At 33.1% G+C, this 22,496-nt stretch overlaps 1 protein-coding gene across 4 annotated transcripts in view; it reads left to right on the forward strand.

Annotated features, from left to right (window-relative positions):
• VPS54 (VPS54 subunit of GARP complex) overlaps positions 1-22,496 on the forward strand; it is a 96,416-nt gene that overhangs the window by 39,235 nt on the left and 34,685 nt on the right. For all 4 annotated transcript variants that reach the window (XM_081253946.1, XM_081253945.1, XM_081253948.1 and 1 more), the window contains exons 6-11: positions 677-808; positions 4,182-4,567; positions 11,795-11,921; positions 12,899-13,006; positions 15,306-15,361; positions 18,588-18,684. In XM_081253946.1, coding sequence (XP_081110072.1) covers positions 677-808; positions 4,182-4,567; positions 11,795-11,921; positions 12,899-13,006; positions 15,306-15,361; positions 18,588-18,684 — 906 coding nt within the window. The remainder of the gene's footprint in view (positions 1-676; positions 809-4,181; positions 4,568-11,794; positions 11,922-12,898; positions 13,007-15,305; positions 15,362-18,587; positions 18,685-22,496) is intronic.

Consider the following 22,496-nt stretch of genomic DNA (forward strand, 5'->3'; position numbering starts at 1 on the left):
GGATAGATTAGGGAAAGACATCAGTAAGTATTCATTTACTATGATCCAGAGATAATGAGGAGCTGCAGAAATACTGTGGAGATAGAGTAGAGAGGAGATTCAAGTGATAATGAGGAAATATTAAGGGTAGTACTTGGTGCCCAAATGGATGTGGTATATAAGGGAAAGGATCAGTCTCTTTATAAAATTGAATTTGTTTTGGTTTTAAAATTTAGTGTATGTCTAATCTAAAAAAGAAAGTTTGAAAGAATTTTGAGCAAGAGAAAATACAAATATAAGTATAGACATATTGATATTTGACATTTTTTAAAAAACCACTATCAGTGGGAAATAATACAGAAATTTTAGGATAAGTATGATATCTCCCTTTCGTATGTGCCCAGTGGGACTGCATTCGTGAGTTTGACCAAGTAGTAATGGAATGACCATCTCTATTGGTAAAGGCAAGAAAAACATTTTTCTATATTTCATGAGCATTTTTAGCTTGATGAAACATTATTTATATATTTTTCTTCTACATATTTTTGTATAAATAACTCAGCTTGTTATCACTTGCTTTTTCTCTATATGCCTGAGATTCAAGTTAATTATTGTTTAATGGTCTTATGATGTTGGAAGGGATAATGGATGTAAAGAAAATGTTTATCTAATTGAGGGAAATGCATTTTTTTAATAGATTTTTATGAAACCAGATTTTGCCTTGGATGATTCCTTAACTTTTAATTCAGTTTTACCATGGTCTCATTTTAATACTGCTGGTGGAAAAGGAAATCGTGATGCAGCTTCCTCAAAGTTGCTACAAGAAAAGGTAGTTTCTTTTTTACTTTTCCCATGTAGAAAACTATTTTAATTAAGTGGTACTGTTTGTGTGAGTTCAGAGTTAGTTATTTAGTAGGCACTAATTCCTTTAATTTCATCTTTATTGTTGCTGATAATTAGAAGCCTTCAGATCTTAACTGATAAAGTAATAGCACTTTGTTTCAATGCAGTACAAGTTGTGCTGTTGAAAAAGGAAATGGTTATTGTTTGAGTGCTTCTTATCTGAAATAGCAGTTGATATCAATCTCAATTGAAAGGATGTATTAGATAACACAATTGTTTTACATTTATTCCAAACAGTATATTGGCTAATTTTATATTCCTTATGATTTAAAGCACAGAAAATTAACTTTTCCTGAGGTACTATTTTTCCTCGTTTACACATAGTAATGATGATTATTTTGTTTGTTTTTTTGTTTTTGCGGTACGCGGGCCTCTCACTGTTGTGGCCTCTCCCGTTGTGGAGCACAGGCTCCGGACGCGCAGGCTCAGCGGCCATGGCTCACGGGCCCAGCTGCTCCGCGGCATGCGGGATCTTCCTGGACCGGGGCACGAACCCATGTCCTCTGCATCGGCAGGCAGACTCTCAACCACTGCGCCACCAGGGAAGCCCATGATGATTATTTTGAAGCAAAAATATCATAGTTAAAAAATACAGTGTTCCTTTAGCTTTGCAAAGCTTTGCAAAGCATAGCCTTTTGCGTGTTATTAATCAGCAGTTTTTCAAAATTTTACAATGTTCTTTATTTCAGAAGTCAACATCTTGAAAGCCATTTAAAATGTAAAACTTTAAACATAACTCACAGATCAAGAATCTTTTAAAACTGGAATAGGAAGTAAAGACCTTTGATCTCTGTTCTTTGTTAGCACTCAGTTTAGAGCTTTTCTAAAACTGACTGTGGTTCCTAAACTGAGATGAAAGCATTTCATTTTAGTCTGGCGACAGCTCTTGGCAGTCTGAAAGCTTGCCTCAGATAGACTATTCAATAAGTTGGGTCCAGTCCTCCTCAGCAACTGAAGAAAGGGCTACTTAGGGAGGAGAGGAGAAAAAATGTGGGGAAAGAATTGTGAGTATTCTGTTTCTCACCGTTGAAAATGAAAATGAATTTTTTTGGGCAGCTTTTTCATCTATAAAGGTTTTCCTTGAGTAAGAATTCACAAATCTTATGAAAACAATGGATATATAGACACAGGCTCACTCCCAGACTACTTTTTCACATTCCAAGTATATCCCCTGGTAGAATAATACCTTAAAAGAGAAAAACAACAAAAGCCAATAAAAATTTCACCAATCTATACAGATACTTTTAGGAATACTTTAAAAATTGTTCCCTTTATAGAATTTTAATAGGAAATGAATTATGAAAATATTATGCCTTTGAAAAGAATAGATCAATGGAGTATTGATAAATTGCAGAAATCTTTGAAATTCAAATGAAACAATTTTCTCATGCTAAATGTTTAAAGTGACTAAAGTAATGGAATTTTTTTTTTTTTTGGTAAGTTGCAGAATCAGCTTTATTACATTTACATTTTGTCTCCTCATTCTGCTCTGTTCTTAGAAAAGGAATGGAAGACAGGATTCCAAGACAGGATTCAAACTCACTGTATGATTGACAGCACCCATTTTATCTTGCTAGTTTTAAATAGGGGATGCTACAACCAGGATTAGAGAAATTTTTGTCCTATTGTAGTACTGCTACCCAAAGTGCTGGTCTGTGATGAGATAACGAGTTTGCTCTAGAACATAAATCATTTCACTGCTTCCTTCATTAAGAAAGTCTTTCTATGAAAAAGCAATACTGTGGGCTTAGTGATGAAGTTGATTTAATTTCCAGCAGAGTTCCTCATTTCATCATGGACCTGTTAAACAGTTCACAAACTGGCAGCAGCATATAAACTTCATTCTGAGTACCCCTGTCCTACAGGAGTTACTTTTTCTCCATTTTCTGAAAATTGAGTCTACTTTAGCTTGTGATGTACCTAAGTACCTTCATCCCCATATTGCTTTTTAGGTAAATAAATGAACAGCTGTTGAAGGTAAAAAGAACAACAGCAAAAGAGTATAAATGCAACAGATTTAAACTATAGAAGAATGTCTTGTTTGTAACCTATTATATATTATAATAGATTATTGAAGGAGCTGTATTGAAGATATGCATGATCCTGCATGGTTTTAATGAGACAGGCTTGGTGACCAAATAATCCTCTAATTTTATGAGTCCTAAATGTTGAAAGCCCATTAACCCTTTAACACTACAAATTCTCCTGAGATGTTCAGAGATAATTCTTAAAGTTTGAGCTATAGGTTGAAGAATCTAGAAGTAGAAAAGTGGGAGAGAAATGGAAAAATAATATAGTCAAAAAAGGCATATGCAGTTATGAAGGAAGAAAAGACAACTCAAGTTTTAGAAGTCCATATTTGAAATTAGAAAGCATTCTTAATACATGTTACTCCAGGAATTAATTTTGGTAGTATTACAAATAAGATATATATGAACTAATTGTTTCAGTCAACTGTTTAAGAGGAAAACACATTGGAAATAAATTGAGTTTTACAAATTGATAAAAGAATAATTGTTGAAATGTGAAATTAACAGCCTAAAAAAAAAAGATCCAGGTGAATTCTAGTACTCTGTAATTTGTGGCTGGATCACTAATCTGTCTTTCATGAATTCTCTAATGTTTTGAGGCAGCATGGTACAGTAGAAAGAACTTCAATTTTTGAGTTAGACAAACCTGGGTTCAAATTTCAGTTTTTCTACTTACTAATCATATTACTTTTTTCAAGTTATTTAATGTTTCTGAGCCTCATTGTCCTCATCTGTAAAATAAAATAATGATAATACCTATGTTCCAAGATTGTTAAAATTAGTAGATGATATATATAAAATACCAGTGCCTGGTACATAGAAAGTCAGTAAATGGTAACTATAATCATCTTTCAGTCAGATAAATGATACATGATATTGGTGATGGCAGTGATGTGTGGAGGTTAAGGAAATCAATCATTCTCTCTCAGATCTTGGAACTTCTAAAACTAGATTATAATCTGAGATGACTGTGGGCTACTTTTACTTTCTAGAAAGTAGTTGGTGTTTGGAGGACAGTAATGGCAGGAGCAGAGGAAGAAGGTAAATCACCTTCTATGCTTTTGTCTTACATTTATTAATTTTGGGCTCTACCTTTCATCTCCCTTCTATTTTGTATACCTAGTATCAAGCATCACATAATCAAACAGTTCACACAATGGGATTTAAAATACATGTAGAAATATTGTATCATTTTCAGAAAGTATTTGGATAGTTAAGGTATACTTATAACATGCTGTGATTTTTTTTTTCTTTTCCTTTCCTCTTAAGCTGAGCCATTATCTGGATATTGTGGAAGTAAACATTGCTCACCAGATCTCTCTACGTTCAGAAGCATTTTTTCATGCAATGACCTCTCAACACGAATTGCAGGACTACCTCAAGAAAACTTCCCAGGCTGTAAAAATGCTTCGAGATAAAATTGCACAGATTGATAAAGTAATGTGTGAAGGATCACTACACATTTTAAGACTGGCACTTACCAGAAATAATTGTGTTAAAGTATACAATAAACTGAAATTAATGGCCACTGTACACCAGACTCAGCCTACAGTACAGGTGTTGTTATCTACTTCTGAATTTGTCGGAGCATTGGACTTAATAGCAACAACGCAAGAGGTTCTACAGCAGGAACTTCAGGGCATTCACAGCTTCCGGTATGTCCATTAAGTAAGCCATTAGAAATAATGTTAGAAATTTCTAAAGGACAAATTTTAGTGTGTAATGTTAGCTGAAAATGTATGAATGTGTTAGAGTTACAAGGGTATTTTTTTCTTCCAGATTGATCTGTTTAATAATGTTATCATTCTGATATTTTAGTCTTACTAAAACAAACAAAAATCATAAGGACCAATATTTACAGAGACATTTGGATAAAGAAGTAAAATTAAATTTTCTAGTAGATGAAATCAATGAAGGGCCAGTCACAGCTTTGAAAATTATATTTTGAAAATGTTGAAGTAGTTTTGTGTCAAGATAATAGATAAAGGTGGAAAAAGGAATACTAGTATAGCTGAAATTAAGTTCATTTTAAAAGCCATTGAATAAGTTTAAATTAGATAATTATTAAAATTCATTTCTCATTTACAATCTATCACATTGCAAAAAATTCCACACGATGATGGAAAAGACCCAATTTCTTCTAAGTTTTTATTTTGAAAATACCTTTAAGATTAGGGTTTTAGTTATTTTATGTGAGATCATGTCATATGTTTAATTTACAGATTACACCAATTGTAAGCCATCAAAATTTCATTCAGTTAAGCAGGCTTGCAGTTTCCTTGTTGAGGTTCTTATCTGCTGGGAAACCTTATACTACTGAGTGACTACAAAGAAGTTTTATGGAAGACGTGCTCTGTAACTTAATATATTCTGGAAAGGTTATCTTCAATATAAGTTTATTTTAATTGAATTATAAGTTCTTATTGACTAAGGATATGTAATTGGAATATTTATTTAGAAAGCACTTTTAAAAAGTTGTCCCAATTTTAATTATGCAAATGATGATTGATTCATTTATTCAAGAAATGGTTGTTGATTACATGACAGACACCAGGCAGAATACTGGGAATATAGCCATGAACAAAGCAGAGATGCTTTCTGCTCTGTTTCTACAATTTATTTGGTAGGAGGGAGACAGAAATTACTGGGTAGTTATTATACAGTACAGTACAGTATGATGATGAATGTACAGATTGCTATGGAGCCTAACCTTAGGGGAAGAACCTTATCCAGACTTGGATGTTTACAGAAGAAGCTTGGATCACAAACCTCTTTGAGAATCTGTTGAAAGCTGTGGATGGACCTTCCTTCCATAAAAATATACCTGTACATAAAATTTTGCAATCAATTTTGGGTGGTTCGTAGTCCTTTGAAGCCTACTTTGGATTTCTCAGCATGGGAACCCAGGGTGACTAAATGATTTTTAGTTTCCCCTTTACCTCTGAAATTTTAAATATTTCTCTTTTTTGAATGTGTATATGGCATATATTTTAAAAATAAATAATACTAATTTTGTCAGTATTTTAGCAAAATGGACTTCTGTAATGACAGAAGCTGTGTTTTTTCTTGTCACCACTATATTATACGAATTTGATGAATATTGGGAGCTGATTCTACAAAGTAGAGTGCTTTATTCTCTGAATAGAGCAATAGAAACAAAGATTAAATGCTTGCCTGCTAAACACAAATTCTGAAACTGTTCTCATTTTTACTCCAAAGGTCATGCAGTTTATTTTATTTCATTTTCCTGACTCATAACTTTATGCCCAATAATACTGATGAAAAGTTTAGTTCTCCAAAGCTATCTGGAAAATATTTAAGAACAGGTTGGATATTTATTCCCAGTAGATTATGATTTATCAGAAGGCAGAATGAAAATTTTATAATCTTGTAATTATCTTGAGCTCAAGAAAGAGTTTACCTTTATTTTCATCCTTACTTTTTTTGTTTGTACCTTAACTCAAAGGACAAAATATTCTTCATAAAAAAGTGTATATGATTTTTAAAAGACTTTCAAATATTCTGATTATCTATGTTTTACTCAAATACCTACTTTTTTTAGAACCTGCACATTTGTAAAGAGTGTTTATTCTTCATATAAAATATAATATATATGAAAATATATTTGAACCTTGATATCTTGCAGGTTTCATATAGAAAAGATTCAGTTACCTTGAAATTCAGGGATATAATGTTGTTATTTGCTGTTTCTTACTGTAAAGGTTTATGTAGAAACTTCAGTTTTCACCACTGTTAATTTTTTTTCTTTATTACTTACTACCACCATTACTCTACTACTACCACCACTACAAAACCTAAGAACATTTTTTGAATACTTTGGTATTCTGTACCAGTGCTAAGAATATTGCATATATTATTTGATTCCCCCTCCCCACTCCAAAAAAACCCTTCTATGAGATAGATAGTTTTATCCCCATTTTAATAGATAAGGAAACTGGAGCATTGAAAATCTTAGATAACTTGCTCCAAGTCATACAGCAAGTTATAAAACAGTAGAGTCAAGATTCAACCCAGATCTCATCAGACCCAAGAATTATGTATACTTTTTAATATATTTGATTGAGGTTTTGTAAGACCTCAAATAGATCAGTCTGAACATCAGTGCTAATTTTCTAGTGCAATAGATGTTAAACTGTGGGCAACTGAGTTAGAGGTTTGCTGAGCTGGGAATCTACCATAGTAATAGATTTTAGGATAAAAATTAATGAAACTAGTTTTTCTAGTCGTACGCCTTCTTCTTCTTCTTCTTCTTCTTTTTGAAAGGAAAGGTGGAAAACATTCAGAGTTAATTATAGGTTCCAGCTTATTATGATTTCATTGATCAGAGGCCACCTTGGGATTCCACTTAAGGAATTTTTATTATTGGAAGTAGTAAAAGGTATTTAACATCTTCTTTGCTCCTATATAATCTCCCATAATTTAGATCTTGAAAACATTATGATATGAAAACATCCACATGGTGTGCTCTGAGGTGAAGCCAAAACAACAGATTTTCTGCTATTTGATGAAACTAATACTACCGTAGGGTTTATTGATATGTAAGTTTCTGTGATAAAAGCAACACAAAGGTCATTATAGTGAACCCACAGCTTAGTAGAAGATCTAACTTCATATACAAATTGAGGCATATTAAAGTAGAAAGTATTAGAATTGCTCCAATTTGTTAAGCTGGATATATGAGCCTATGTACTTTTTCAGAAAGTGATTTTTAGTTATTTGTCTGTCATTTCAGCAGATTTCTTTCACCACTGTAAAGTATTATATGTGATTATTAGGATACATACTTTTAAAATGAACTGTTAGCAGATTTATCTATTAAATATTTTTGGTAAGGTTAATAATAATATACAGGCCAGTATAATTGCATCTATTGTTAAAGTAGTCAAAAATATTTTAAAAACAGCAAGGATGAATAGGTGAATTCTATAAAACACTAATTCTAAAAATTTTATTTAGGGATTTGCGTAGACAAATCTTTTTATATATGTTATCATATACCTGTGAGTACATAATAAATACTATTTGATGTTAGTATTGAGATATCTGCTCTTCTTTATTATATTTGTCAGACTTTAAAATTACTTAAGATGCGTAAAAATGAAGCTACTCAGTTATTTTTGACAATAGCTGAAGTTAAATAGAACCTCACATTTAAGTTATTAGGCTGAAATGATAGAGTTTTATTACTTTGATGCCCAAACATCAGTAGATACAGTCCTATGGACTTCCTACCATAATTCTTTGTTGGGATTTGCTAAAAGACTATTTGTACCTGAAGGTAACACATACTTGGGTGTTAACCTCTAGTCTGCATTTAAAAGGAATTTTTGATCTTTATAAAAATCAATTAACTGAGAACAAAGCAGTGTTAAACTTATGTGTGGATTCATGTCCTACCCTATTACTGCTTTTTAAAACTTATTGAAAACTGAAACATACACAAAAATAGAGGAAATTATATGAAGAGAGTTATATGAAGCTGGATAAATTGCATATCACCTGTGAGTTATCAACTCATAGCCAACTTGTTTTTCTCTATATGCCTCCCCCTACTCCTGGATTATTTTGAAACAAATCCAAAACATCATTTCATTTCATCCATAAGTATTTCATTATGTATCTCTGAAAGATAAGGATCTTTGAAAACATAACTCAAATATCATTCATAGTTTCAAATAGCTAGTCAATGTTCAGATTTTCCTATTTCTCTCAAAATTCTTTTCAGTGTATTGAAATAATAATCCAAATAATAACAACTGTATATTACAATTGGTTGATATATTTCAAATGTCTTTTGATATATCATTCTCCATTCTTCTCATTTTCTCCCTTTCAAAATATTTATTGAAGAAATTGAGTTGTCTTTGCAGTGCTTCTCACAGTCTGGATTTTGCCAACGGCATCCCCATGTTTAGTGTGTTTTCCTTTTGCTTGTATTTTCTGTAAACTGGTAGTTAGATTTAAAGCCTTGATCAGATTTAAGTTTTTCTTTTTGGTAAGAGTACCTAATAGGTGTATTTCAGCCAAGAGGCATATATCTGGTTGTCTCTTTTTTCATGAAATTAGCAGCCATTTGGTGATCATTGCCTAGATTTATCATCTCATTATGGGTTGCAAATCATGATATTCTAATTCTAAACTTCCTTATTCATTTATTAATGGAATATTTCTATAAAGCCATATTTCTCCATAACAATTATTTGGTAATTCTGAAGGACAGTTCTTACAAGGATAGGCAAGATAAAGTCTAGGTTCTTTTCCTTTATTTAACAGTTTTTAAAATAATGAAAAATGTAGCATCTTCCAAATGTTTTATAAGCACATGGATTTATATATATTTGAAGTATTAAGTTTTTTTTTAAAATCGATGTTCATATTGTCCTATCTTTTGTAGGAACCTCCTCAAGTCTTTTTGATTCTATGAGTCGTCATTAATGGTTTTCTTCGTGTTATGACAGGATATTCATATTATACATTTTCTGCTCCATATTTGTAAACTGCCATTTCTCTAAGGAGCCCTAGTTTCTTTTAGTAGGAAATGGTATTTAGAAATTACAATCTAGGTATCAGAGGTGTTCCTTGCTACTGGATTGGTCATGATCTCTAGGCTTTTTTAGTGGGCAGAGCTAGGAAATAATTTTCCCTCTTTTTCTTAAGGTATATCCCTTGTGGTATGAATGGACAAATTACTGTGTTTTAAAGTCACTTGAAGTAATTCTTCTTTGTGTAGATTTGCCTGTACTTTGATACATAGTCAAGTTCATTTGTTTCATTTGCTTTTGATATTCAAGGATTGCTGTTTTTAAATGTAATATTGTTTTACAACTATGTTAAGTAGTTACATAGTTCCAAAGTCAAATCTATAAAACAAAAGATATTCAGAGAAATTTAACTTCTATCTTGGTTCTCTTCCTCTGTACCTACTCCTATAAGTCATTTAAAAAAGTTTTAGTTTATGTTTATTTATCCATCTCTCTGTCTGTCCCTCATCTTAGATAAGCATTAGCATACTGTACATACTTTTCTCCACCTTGGGGTTTTTACCTTACAGTGTATACCCTGTAGATCATGCTACAGTATGCATTCTCAATGGGGGATATCACCCAAAGGGGGGAAAAGTTTGTTCTTGAAGGGTGAAAAAAATTCTTGGATTTTACAATGGTTTGTGGCCCTACAAAGGCCACGGTACATAAATGGATTTACAGTATATCTGTGATATTAAAACTTCATGGGGAGTGATTAGGAATAAAAATGTCTGAAAACACTTATTAGGGGGGCAGTAGTTGAGAAACTGCTCTGTAGCAGTATATAGTATATTAATTGGTATTCCTCGATTCTTTTAAAAGTGTATAGGGTCTATTATGATATATTTAACTAGCCTTCTATTGGTCAGCATTTGGGTTGTTTCCATTCCTTTGCAATTACCAACAGTGGTGCAATGAATGTATGTTCTTTTGTCATTTACCAGTGTATCTTTGAGATGGATTCTGAGAAGTCAGATTCCTAGGTCAAAGGCTAATTGCCTATGTAATTTTGCAAGACACTGCCAAATTCCTTTTATGGCAGTGTTTTAGTTTGTAAGAGTGGATATGTTATAAATTAGTTTATTGTGAGATGTTGTCACCATTTATGAGAACCTTATTAGACTTCTAATTAGCTGTGAGAAATATAATTTTCATATTGCAAAAAGCAAATTTATGTTATTTCACTTATCAGATTTTTTCTAAAAGTATCACTGCACTACTTAGCATATTGTTGTTGTTCATAAAAGAAGAACAATGGATCTGTCTAAAAGGTCACATGCTTTAATTTTTTTTAATGTGCTATATCTGGTCATAGCAAAGACAGTTGCTAACATTAAGGGCTTGTTTTTCAAGTAAATGTAACATAAACTTTTTAAATGTTTTTATAATTAATTATAAGTGTTTACATTTAAGATAAATTTCACTTAAGTTTTGAAATGCCTTGGACCAACTAGATTACCTAGGTTTCTTCAACCCATTGTTTGTATGAAACTATTAGATTGTGTGGCAAAAATCCCTTTGGATATGATGGTATTCATCCTTAGTGCCCTTCAGAGCAGGGATTAACTACCTGGGACCACTCTTGTCACTTGGACAGTACTTGCTTTTTCTAGGGAAAAGTTTCCAAATCTCTTCAGTAATACTTGCCCTCACCACCCCCACAACTCTGCCAAAGTTAGAGTCCTGCTCACTTTAACCCTAGCCAGGATCTGCAGGTACTGAAGAGGTGGACTAAAAAGGAACATCATATTTCATGAGAAGAAGTTCCATGGATAGATTATAGCTTAGTGACTTTAGATCTTCACTCATGTGTTCAAATGACTTTAATGGCCTGAGGGATATTGCACAATAACTCAAACTGATCCTGACAGAGGTTGAGCTGAGTCAGTCTCTCCTATAGTCCTTCAAATATTTATAGGTACCCAGAACAGGGCCTGGTGCATAGTAAGCGCTTGTATTTATTGCATAAATGAATGGCTGGGGAGCTACTGACATTTATATTCAGTAAGTGGTTAATGAGGAAAGGACTTAGAATATCTGGATATTTTGTTTGTGAAAAGCAGACTAAAAAGCAGTCATGAAGTTTTCTAGAACCAAGTTTCCTATAGTATATTTAACTGTTTGGAGGTTAAAGATATACAGAGAAAAATAGAATTTGGGAGATGACGTGAAACTGTCGCAGTTATTTTTGTTAAGTTAAAAGACTCTATTTTACTAAAACATCACCTTGTTGCACAAGTACTGTCAGCTAGAAAAGTTTTGCTGATGGGTTCCCTTGATCGTGGAGTAAATCTGGGTTTTTAATAAATGAGGTAACATTTCCCTCTTCCTTTGTAGGCATTTGGGATCACAGCTTTGTGAATTAGAAAAACTGATAGATAAAATGATGATTGCAGAATTTTCTACTTATTCTCACAGTGACTTAAATAGACCATTGGAAGATGACTGTCAAATTTTAGAAGAGGTATGTCTTTTGAACTATAGAATGAAATTGATGTCATTGTTTAGTGTTATTTCCTAACAGCCTTAGTTTAGAACACATTCTCCTCAGGTTATAGTGAGCAAAATTATCTTCAATATCAAGCCTGTGAGACCTATGAAATCTTTCACTAACTATGTGACTTTAGGAAGCACATAATTGTTTATTATCCTGTGAAATTAGAGAATAAATAATTTTATAGCTTAATTAGAAATGGGAGTTAAAATGAAGTCTTTATATGGCTTACTACCCAAGTTCCAAATATAGATATAGGATGTAGATATAGGATGAATTAACTTATATCCATGTATATGCATGTATTGGAGTGTGTCTTTTATAAAAAGTGATCATTATTATATGGTAACTTATCAGTCATTCACATTCACTGAGTACCTATTATGAACATGTTTTATGCATATGCATATACAAATATATCATATTTGGTAACTTATCTAGTAACTTCTCAATGCTGATTATTGCCAAGAACTTGTAAAGAATCCAAAAAACCCTGATAGCAGCCTAAGTAATTAAAGAGATTTTTGTAAATGTTAGCAGTTAATGCTCCACAAATAATCCAGGTCATCATTCCAGTCTTCTAGACCACTAATTAGAAAGCACCGGGCTCATAGAGTATTTATTGGTCATCAGGGTTTGAGAAGAATACTTTCTAGCTACTTACTGAAACTAGACCAAAATATACTCATATTGTTTTGTCCCCAAACCAGCTTCATTTGATCCACTATAGTAGGATAGGATTTACCTGTTTTAGAATAACGACTCCAAAAATCTGATGACAAGATTGCTATGGAAAGGGGTTTTTAAGGCTTTTAGAAAATACCAAAAGGAGGATAGAGATTTGAGGGTCAGACAATAAAACCCTTGACGTTGATTATTTCTGCCTCTAAGTGAGATTATTTTGTATTTGAATTTTGACATTGTATACCCTTCTTTTATTTTAACAGGAAAGACTAGTATCTCTTGTATTTGGACTTTTAAAACAAAGAAAACTTAATTTTTTAGAAATATATAGTGAAGAAATGATTATTACAGCAAAGAATATCATTAAACAGGTAATTATACTTTTTTATTTGGTATATTTTGGTCTAGAATCTTTTTTTTTTTTGCGGTATGTGGGCCTCTCACGTTGCGGAGCACAGGCTCCAGATGCGCAGGCTCAGCAGCCATGGCTCACAGGCCCAGCTGCTCCGTGGCATGTGGGATCTTCCCGGACTGGGGCATGAACCCGTGTCTCCTGCATCGGCAGGCGGACTCTCAATGGAATTTTTCATTGGTGCTGTCATACTGTATATATAATTTTGAATTGTATATATATTTCCATTTGAATCATAACATAAGCATTCGCTCATAAGCCTTCAGATATATCACTTTTAATGGTTGTATAAAATTCCATCAACATTATGTTAGTTAAACCTGTTTAAGCTTTCCTCTGTGTTAAATATTTAGGTCATTTTCATTTCGGTACTATAAAGAGCACTGTGACAAACATCTTTGGTATGCTTTGGTATAAAGTCTTGTTTGTTTGGTTTCTTGTAACTGATTCCTGAAGTGGAACTATTGGTCAGAGAGTGAAAAGTATTTTTAAATTGTTTGATACATAGAGCTGAATTGCTTTTTTTCTAAAAAGATTTTACCAATAGTATATACTTTCACCAGCGTTTCTTCTTACTCTGATCTCTAAGAAATTATAATTGTAAACTAAAATCTATTTGTTATTTTTTAGTCTTCCCTGATTTTTTTCCCAAGCTAACTGGTATTTATTACAACACAATTGGCATAAGGTGATAAAGTGGAATTGTCATTTTACATCTGCATTACTTTTAGAAATTAAAAGAAAAAGCTTACCACCTACAATGCTATCAAAGTTTCAGTATTTGTCATCTACTCATTAGAAAGTAGATATACATTTTAAGGTTATTTCAGTTTTAAAGATGTGAAATTCAAGTTGCTGCTATATTTCATGAGATATAATTTTTTTCCATAAGCAGTTTTTTTTTTTACATCTTTATTGGAGTACAATTGCTTTACAATGTTGTGTTAGTTTCCGCTGTACAACAAAGTGAATCAGCTATATGTATACACTTCCCTGATTTTTGTTTTGACTTTTTCTATTCAGATAAATCTCATTCTCTGAACTTTAGTTTTTCTGTATATGAAAAAGAACAATTTTGAATGAATTTCTTAGGCTTAATTAATCATCATCATTAGGTTGAATGTACATTTCTTAGTTTTTAATGTTCAAATAAAACAAGCAAGAAAAAGGTTACAATCGCCCCATCTTTTACCTCTTTCAAACATTGACTAAAACACCGTATTTTAAAATTATCACTACCATTTCCAAAAATTGTTGATAACTAGCACTAAATATACATGTATATTATAGCTTAGCAATTCTACTTCTAGGTAATTTACCCAACAGAAATTCATACCTAGGCTCACCAAAGACAGCACAAGCATTCCATGGCAGCATATTTGTAATAAAAAACCAGAAAAACTCAAATTTTATCATCAGTAAAAAAGATAAATAGAATTGTAGCATATTTACATCATTGAATACTATACAGCAATGAGAATGAATAAACTACATGGAACAACATGGATATTCACATACATAAGGTGGAGCCAAAGAAGCCAGACACGGAAGAGTACACACTGTATGATTCCACTTACGTAAAATTCAAACACGGGCAAAATTAATCTGTGGTGTTAGAAATCAGGATAGTAATGTCTTTTGGGAGGAAGTAGTGACCAGGAGGGGAGCAGGAGGGGCTTACTGGTAATATTCAATTTCATAATCTGAGTTCTGGTTAAATAGGTGCACTCCATTTGTAAAAAAATTATTGAGCTATAAACATAATTTGTACAGTTTTCTGTATGTATATTATACTTTTAAGCAGTTTTTAAAAACTGCTGTGTTTTAATTCCTATACTTCTAAAGTCTGAGCATTTATTTTTTAAAACCTTAAACTGTTGCACGTGTTGCAAGGAAGTGTGACCTCCAAAATGAATTTCTTTTGGAATTTTAGTATGGGGCTTATACCATGTCCTAAGTATTATAGTTCTATGGGGGTTTTGTGTGTGTGTGTGTGTGTGTGTTTGTTGTGTGTGTACTTGTGTGTGAACAGTTTTAAATAGTAGGAAATTGTGATTAATACAGTTCAAGCATACCCTGGAATAATTATTTAATAGGGTAAAGGTAATGCTGCAGTTTTTTAAACACCTTGAGGTGTAAGAGACAGGAGAAGTTTGGTCAAATAATTATAGTCATTGAGGCCCTTTTAATATACAAATGAACATGTAGTACTTACAGTTGTAAAGACGTTAATCAAATTTTCTTCTTAAATTTTGCAGTGTGTGATTAATAAAGTTTCACAAATAGAAGACATAGACACAGATGTTGTTTTGAAGTAAGTATAAATATTAAGTTGGGGTTACCAGTCAGGGAAAAGATAACGCATTAGAATAATCTAAGGAGGATTTAGTTCAGGAATTATTTGCTAAGGTGTGGGCAGAGTGTGGGAAAATCACAAGTGATAGTGCAGTACCTTTAAGGGACAAAGAAAGAGAGCAGTTAATGGAATTCAGAAGGAGAAGAAGGTGTAAGTAGCTGAAAAAAAAAGTCTTTTAGTAGTTGAAGTGATCTTCAGTGGAGGGAGGCGGTCATCCTGAGGTAACCCCTCAGAGATGGAGACGGACTATTAGCACCTTTCCTCCTTTCAGTCTTTTGTAAGGGCTCCTCACTGGCCAAGCCCAGCAGGTCAGCCTCCCAGGGCAGAGAGTGGGTGGAGAGGATACAACGCTATATGGAGGGTGGAAATTGAAGAAGAATAGCAGTGTTAAATTTAAATTATTTAGCTATATAATTAAAACCCAGTTAGCTTTGAAAAGTTTGAGTACATGATTTTGAATTGTTCATGTCTGTAATTTTTTGTTTTCCCCTTGAAATAACTATTCTTATTTTAAGGAGAATAGTGATAAATATTTTATGACTATGAATTTCTTGTTCATGTAGGTATCTAAACTTTATTAACTGGTCTAAGATATGAATAGTAATATGGACAACTATAAAACTTCTCTGGGCCAAACTCATAGAATGAGGATTGTGGAGTTTTAATTTCCACACTATTACCTAGTGAAAGCTGTTTCAGAATTAGTTGAAGCAATGCCAATAATGCAGGGATCTCTAGTAGTTGGAAAAATTAAGTTACACCTTTGCGGAAAGCCCTATATACATGGAGAGTCAGTTATTTTTAATATTTTTCTTCCCTAAGGAATTTTCTCAGCTTAGAGAACATCCTATATCTCAACTGTATAGGAGTATCTTTTGAGAATAAAGTCCTAGGTGTAGCACCGTTAATTAAAAATATGGAGTAATAAGTCATTGTAGTACTCTAAAATATCTTTATGGAATTCTATTTTTTATTAATTTTTAATCTTAAAGTTGATTGATGTCAGTTATAAAAATATTGGCTGTACTATTATGTATTATAATATTTAGTATATATTATATATGTAGCTAATATAATATTGGCTAAAACTTAAATAGCACTGTGCATTGTTCTGAGTACTTCGTATTAACTCAGTTTATATTCACAGCTACCATATAAGGTAGGTTCTACCCATTTAAAATGAGAAAATTAGATCATGGAGGAGTTAAGTCATTTGTCCAGAGTCACACAACTAGTAAGTGTCAGGGCTGGAACTTGAACCAAGGCACTGTGGCTTAACAGCCCATGCTCTTAGCCACCATGCCACATGATCCTTCATATATGGAAGAGTACTTTTTAGTTTGTAGTTAGAAAAGTAGGTTATTAAGTTTATTAAGGGAGATGTTATGTTTCTATTTTTATTTTGTTTAACATTTTTATTGGAGTATAATTGCCTTATCATGGTGTGTTAGTTTCTGCTTTATCACAAAGTAAATCAGTTATACGTATACATATATCCCCATATCTCTTCCCTCTTGCATCTCCCTCCCTCCCACCCTCCCTCTCCGACCCTTCTAGCTGGTCACAAAGCACCCAGCTGAACTCCCTATGCTATGCGACTGCTTCCCACTAGCTATCTATTTTACATTTGGTAGTGTATATATGTCCATATATACACTACCACTCTCTCACTTTGTCCCAGCTTACCCTTCCCCCTCCCCATGTCCTCAAGTCCATTCTCTAGTAGGCCTGCGTCTTTATTCCCGTCTTGCCCCTCAGTTCTTCATGACCATTTTTTTTTTTTAGATTCCATATATATGTGTTAGCATATGGTATTTGTTTTTCTCTTTCTGACTTACTTCACTCTGTATGACAGACTCTAGGTCCATCCACCTCAATACAAATAACTCAATTTCGTTTCTTTTTATGGCTGAGTAATATTCCATTGTATATATGTGCCACATCTTCTTTACCCGTTCATCTGTCGATGGACACTTAGGTTGCTTCCATGTCCTGGCTGTTGTAAATAGAGCTGCAATGAACATTGTGGTGCATGACTCTTTTTGAATTATGGTTTTCTCAGGGTATATGCCCAGTAGTGGGATTGCTGGGTCGTATGGTAGTTCTATTTGTAGTTTTTTAAGGAACCTCCATACTGTTCTCCCTAGTGGCTGTATCAATTTATATTCCCACCAACAGTGTATGAGGGTTCCCTTTTCTCCACACCCTCTCCAGCATTTATTGTTTGTAGATTTTTGATGATGGCCATTCTGACCGGTGTGAGATGATATCTCATTGTACTTTTGATTTGCATTTCTCTAATGATTAATGATGTTGAGCATTCTTTCATGTGTTTGTTGGCAATCTGTATATCTTCTTTGGAGAAATGTCTATTTAGGTCTTCTGCCCATTTTTGGATTGGGTTGTTTGTTTTTTTGATATTGAGCTGCATGAGCTGCTTGTAAATTTTGGAGATTAATCCTTTGTCAGTTGTTTCATTTGCAAATATTTTCTCCCATTCTGAGGGCTGTCTTTTGGTCTTGTTTATGGTTTCCTTTGCTGTGCAAAAGCTTTTAAGTTTCATTAGGTCCCATTTGTTTATTTTTGTTTTTATTTCCGTTTCTCTAGGAGGTGGGTCATAAAGGATCTTGATGTGATTTATGTCATAGAGTGTTCTTCCTAAGTTTTCCTCTAAGAGTTTGATAGTGTCTGGCCTTACATTTAGGTCTTTAATCCATTTTGAGTTTATTTTTGTGTATGGTGTTACAGAGTGTTCTAATTTCATTCTTTTACATGTAGCTGTCCAGTTTTCCCAGCACCACTTATTGAAGAGGCTTGTTTATTAAGGGAGATGTTATGTTTCTATTTTTATTCCAGAATATATCTTTTCCATATTTAACCAAAATTAGTTTATTTCTCTATGCTTTTTCAGCGAATGGTCACGAAGCATGTTCACATGGAATTACTACATGATAAGATTCATAAGTCAGTGTACTTGACTAGTCTTAGAGATGTTTAAACAAGGAGAAGTTGCTTAGTAATTGACATCTTCATCTCAATTTTACAATTTTAGCTAGGTATCTAGATGAAATTGCGTTTTATTATTCTTTTGTTGCTAGTATTTAGTGTAGTTTCCTCCAATTTGTAGATAATACCATGTTGGCCTGAAGACAGTCATTATTTTTGTTTGAATTTTTTTTTCTAGGCTTGCAGATCAGATGAGAATGTTGAATTTTCTTCAGTGGTTTGATCTGCTAAAGGATATTTTCTCTAAGTTTACAATTTTCCTACAGAGAGTTAAGGTAAGCTTATGTGTTTATCAGTTTGTCCAGAATATCCCTAAAGTTAAGTCATCTTTCTAGATATGAAAATTAGAATAAAACAAAATTTCTTTGTTTCTGTAATTTTTCTAAAGGGTTTTAAATTAGATTTGAAGTGCTTCAGAGTATTTTGGTACCTTTTTATAATTTTGGATGATATGTTTTATTTTAAAAGAAATATGCTTACTTGGCATTAAATATTATACAGTAATATTTCCTTTTGTGATGCTTGAATCTGTGTAGATTATCTAGAATTACAATATTGTGAAACACTCAAAAATCTATCCCAAACCACTTAATTTTTCTAGGAATTTAATGTTGATTAATGGTATTTTTTAACATATGGTTCATATTTAAATTGCTCTACTAATGTTCTTTATTGCAGGGTTTTTTTTCATTTTTCAATCTGGAATCCATTCATGTATCATGAATGGATTTAATTACTTTGTCCCTTTGGTCAAACAACTTAATTTTAATCTAGTCATTATAAGGAAAAGAACACATGCCACACAGCATTTTTCAGAAGAAAAAATGTCACAGACTCTAATACATGTTGGTTGGGATTACCAACATGTCATAACTGTGTTTTAATAAGACAGTTATTAGGAATTACTGAGTATAACAGGTTGTTTGTGAAATGTGATATTCTTTGAATTATCAGGTGTCAATATTGTATTTATGTCCTAGTTAACATCCCTGGCATCTCCTGAGTTTCATGTTAAAAATGATCTGGGGGACTTTTGTACTTATCTATGATATGACTTCCTTATTGACATTAACATGCTCTAAGTTACATACATAAGCTTTCTAGTCAGAGTGGGAAAAGTTTTATAAAATGTGATTCACTATACTTAATTCAGACTCCTACCAAAATGTTGATCCTATCCATTGATAGTGATAGATAGCAAACCTTTATCTGTGGATTGCACAGTAACGAGGCCTTGTTTTCACTTTTTCTTATATTCCTACCATGACCTTATCACACACATGTCTGGATATATAGAACTCCTACATTGCATAGTTAGAACTGGCCAACTTTTTGCCAGTTATTTTTAAGTAGCTATCTTACTTTTAGGTTCTATATCAGTTAAACTAAGCCACATTATTATTTGATGTATGTACAATATGGGAACAGTGATTTGTCCTAATTGTACCTTCTTATTTTCACATTTAGGCCACTTAAACTAATACTGTTGTAAAACATCTTTGAAGATGATGCTTAATCTTTAAATATAGTACTTTTTTCTTTGAAAAAGTTTGTGGTTCCTTGAGGGCATGATTTTGCTGAAAAATAATGTTAATTACAGCTGTTCATTTTTAATGAAGAATTTTTTTTTTTTTTTTTTTTTTTGCGGTATGCGGGCCTCTCACTGTTGTGGCCCCTCCCGCCGCAGAGCACAGTCCCCGGACCCGCAGGCCCAGCGGCCACGGCTCTCGGGCCCAGCCGCTCCGCGGCATGCGGGATCCTCCCAGACCAGGGCACGAACCCGCGTCCCCTGCATCAGCAGGCGGACTCTCAACCACTGCGCGACCAGGGAAGCCCTAATGACGAATTTTTAAATAACTACAAATTGGAAAGAACCGTGATGTCTAACAATAGAGGAATGGTAAAATAAGTTATGCCTGGTATATTCACTATCATGGAATATCATGCAGGCAAGGATTTTTAATGATTGAAGAAAATGCATACATACATTATAACATTAAGTTAAAAAGCAAGACAGAGACCTACTTAAATATATAGTCTGCTCTTAGCTGTGTTAGAAAGATTTTTTTACCTCTTCATCTCCATAGACAAAGAGACAGCTTGTCTTTTTAGTGGTTATCTTCAGGTGGTAGGATTATGTATAATTTAAATTAGTGATTCATTCTTTTCTGTTTTTCCTAAGTTTTCTACAAAAAGAGGTATTACTTTTTTTTAATTGAACTATAGTTGATTTACAATGTTGTGTTAGTTTCTGGTATACAGCAAAGTGATTCAGTTATGCATATATATATTCTTTTTCATATTCTTTTCCATTATAGTTTATTACAGGATATTGAATATAGTTCCCTGTACTATACAGTAGGACCACTGTTTATCTGTTTTATATATAGTAGTTTGTATTTGCTAACCCCAAAATCCTAATTTATCCTCCCTCCCACCGGCCACACCACCACCATCCCCTCAGCTCTTTCCCCTTTGGTAACCATAAGTTTGTTTTCTATGTGTGTAAGTCTATTTCTGTTTTGTAAATAAGTTCATTTGTATCAGTTTTTTTAGATTCTACATATAAGTGATATCATGTGGTATGTGGTATTTGTCTTTCTCTTTCTGGCTTACTTCACTTAGTATGATAATCTCTAGCCCCATCCATGTTGCTGCAAATGACATTATTTCATTCTTTCTTATGGCTGAGTAATATTCCATTTTATATATGTACCACATCTTCTTTATCCATTCATCTGTCAATGGACATTTAGGTTGCTTCCATGTCTTGGCTATTGTAAATAGTACTGCTATGAACATTGGGTTGCATGTATCTCTTCGAATTAGAGTTTTCTCTGGATATATGCCCAGGAGTCAGACTGCTGGATTATATGGTAACTTTATTTTTAGTTTTTTAAGGAACTTCCATACTGTTCTCCATAGTGGCTGCACCAATTTACATTCCCACCAACAGTGTAGGAGGGTACCTTTTTCTCCACACTCTCTCCAGCATTTACTATTTGTAGACTTTTTGATGATGGCCATCCTGACTGGTGTAAAGTGATACCTCATTGTGGTTTTGGTTTGTATTTCTCTAATAATTAGCGATATTGAGCATCTTTTCTGGTGCCTGTTGGCCATCTGTATGTCTTTTTTGGAGAAATGTCTATTTAGATCTTCTGCCCATTTTTTAATTGGGTTGTCTGGGGCTTTTGTGGATATTGACCTGTGTGAGCTGTTTGTATATTATGGAAATTAATCCCTTGTCAGTTGCATCATTTGCAAATATTTTCTCCCAGTCCACAGGTTGTCATTTCATTTTGTTTATGGTTTCCTTTACTGTGCAAAAACTTTTAAGTTTAATGAGGTCCCATTTGTTTATTTTTGTTTTTATTTCCATTACTCTAGGAGACAGGTCCCCAGAAATATTGCTGTGATTTACAACATGTCAAAGACTGTTCTGCCTATGTTTTCTTCTAGGAGTTTTACAGTATCTGGTCCTACATTTAGTTCTTTAATCCATTTTGAGGTTTTTTTTTTAATGTGGTGTCAGAGAGTGTTCTCGTTTCATTCTTTTACATGTAGCTATCCAGTTTTCCCAGCACCACTTGTTGAAGAGACTGTCTTTACTCCATTGTATATTCTTGCTGTATTTTGCCCTTTGTTGTAGATTAATTGACCATGAGTGCATGGGTTTATCTCTGGGCATTAATTGTATTTTGTGTTTTTATTAGAATTCTTGTTTATTGTTTATATCCCATAGTTTAAGATTTTTTAGTTTAGCTAAAAAAGAAAATAATCCTTAAATGCAAGCTTACATTCTTTTTAAAGAAATTTTTAACTCTTAAGTTTTCAATTTGTTATGTGGACAAATAATTCTGGACTATGATTTTAAAGATTTATCAATATGGTTACCAGATTAGTTCATTCATTATTCTCAAGACTGGAAAAATTTATTTTAGCGGTTCTGGTCTTTGAACATGAACTTGACTGTAAACTGCTGCAATATGAAAGTTCAGAGAATAAATCACGTACCTACTGTTGAATCTACTATATATTGTAAAATCTTCTGGCATCCTTAAGCAAGAATGGCTCTAGTCTTGGA

The sequence above is a fragment of the Mesoplodon bidens genome (genome assembly GCF_964165515.1).
Source record: "Mesoplodon bidens genome assembly, chromosome: 14".
Lineage (NCBI taxonomy): Eukaryota > Metazoa > Chordata > Mammalia > Artiodactyla > Ziphiidae > Mesoplodon > Mesoplodon bidens.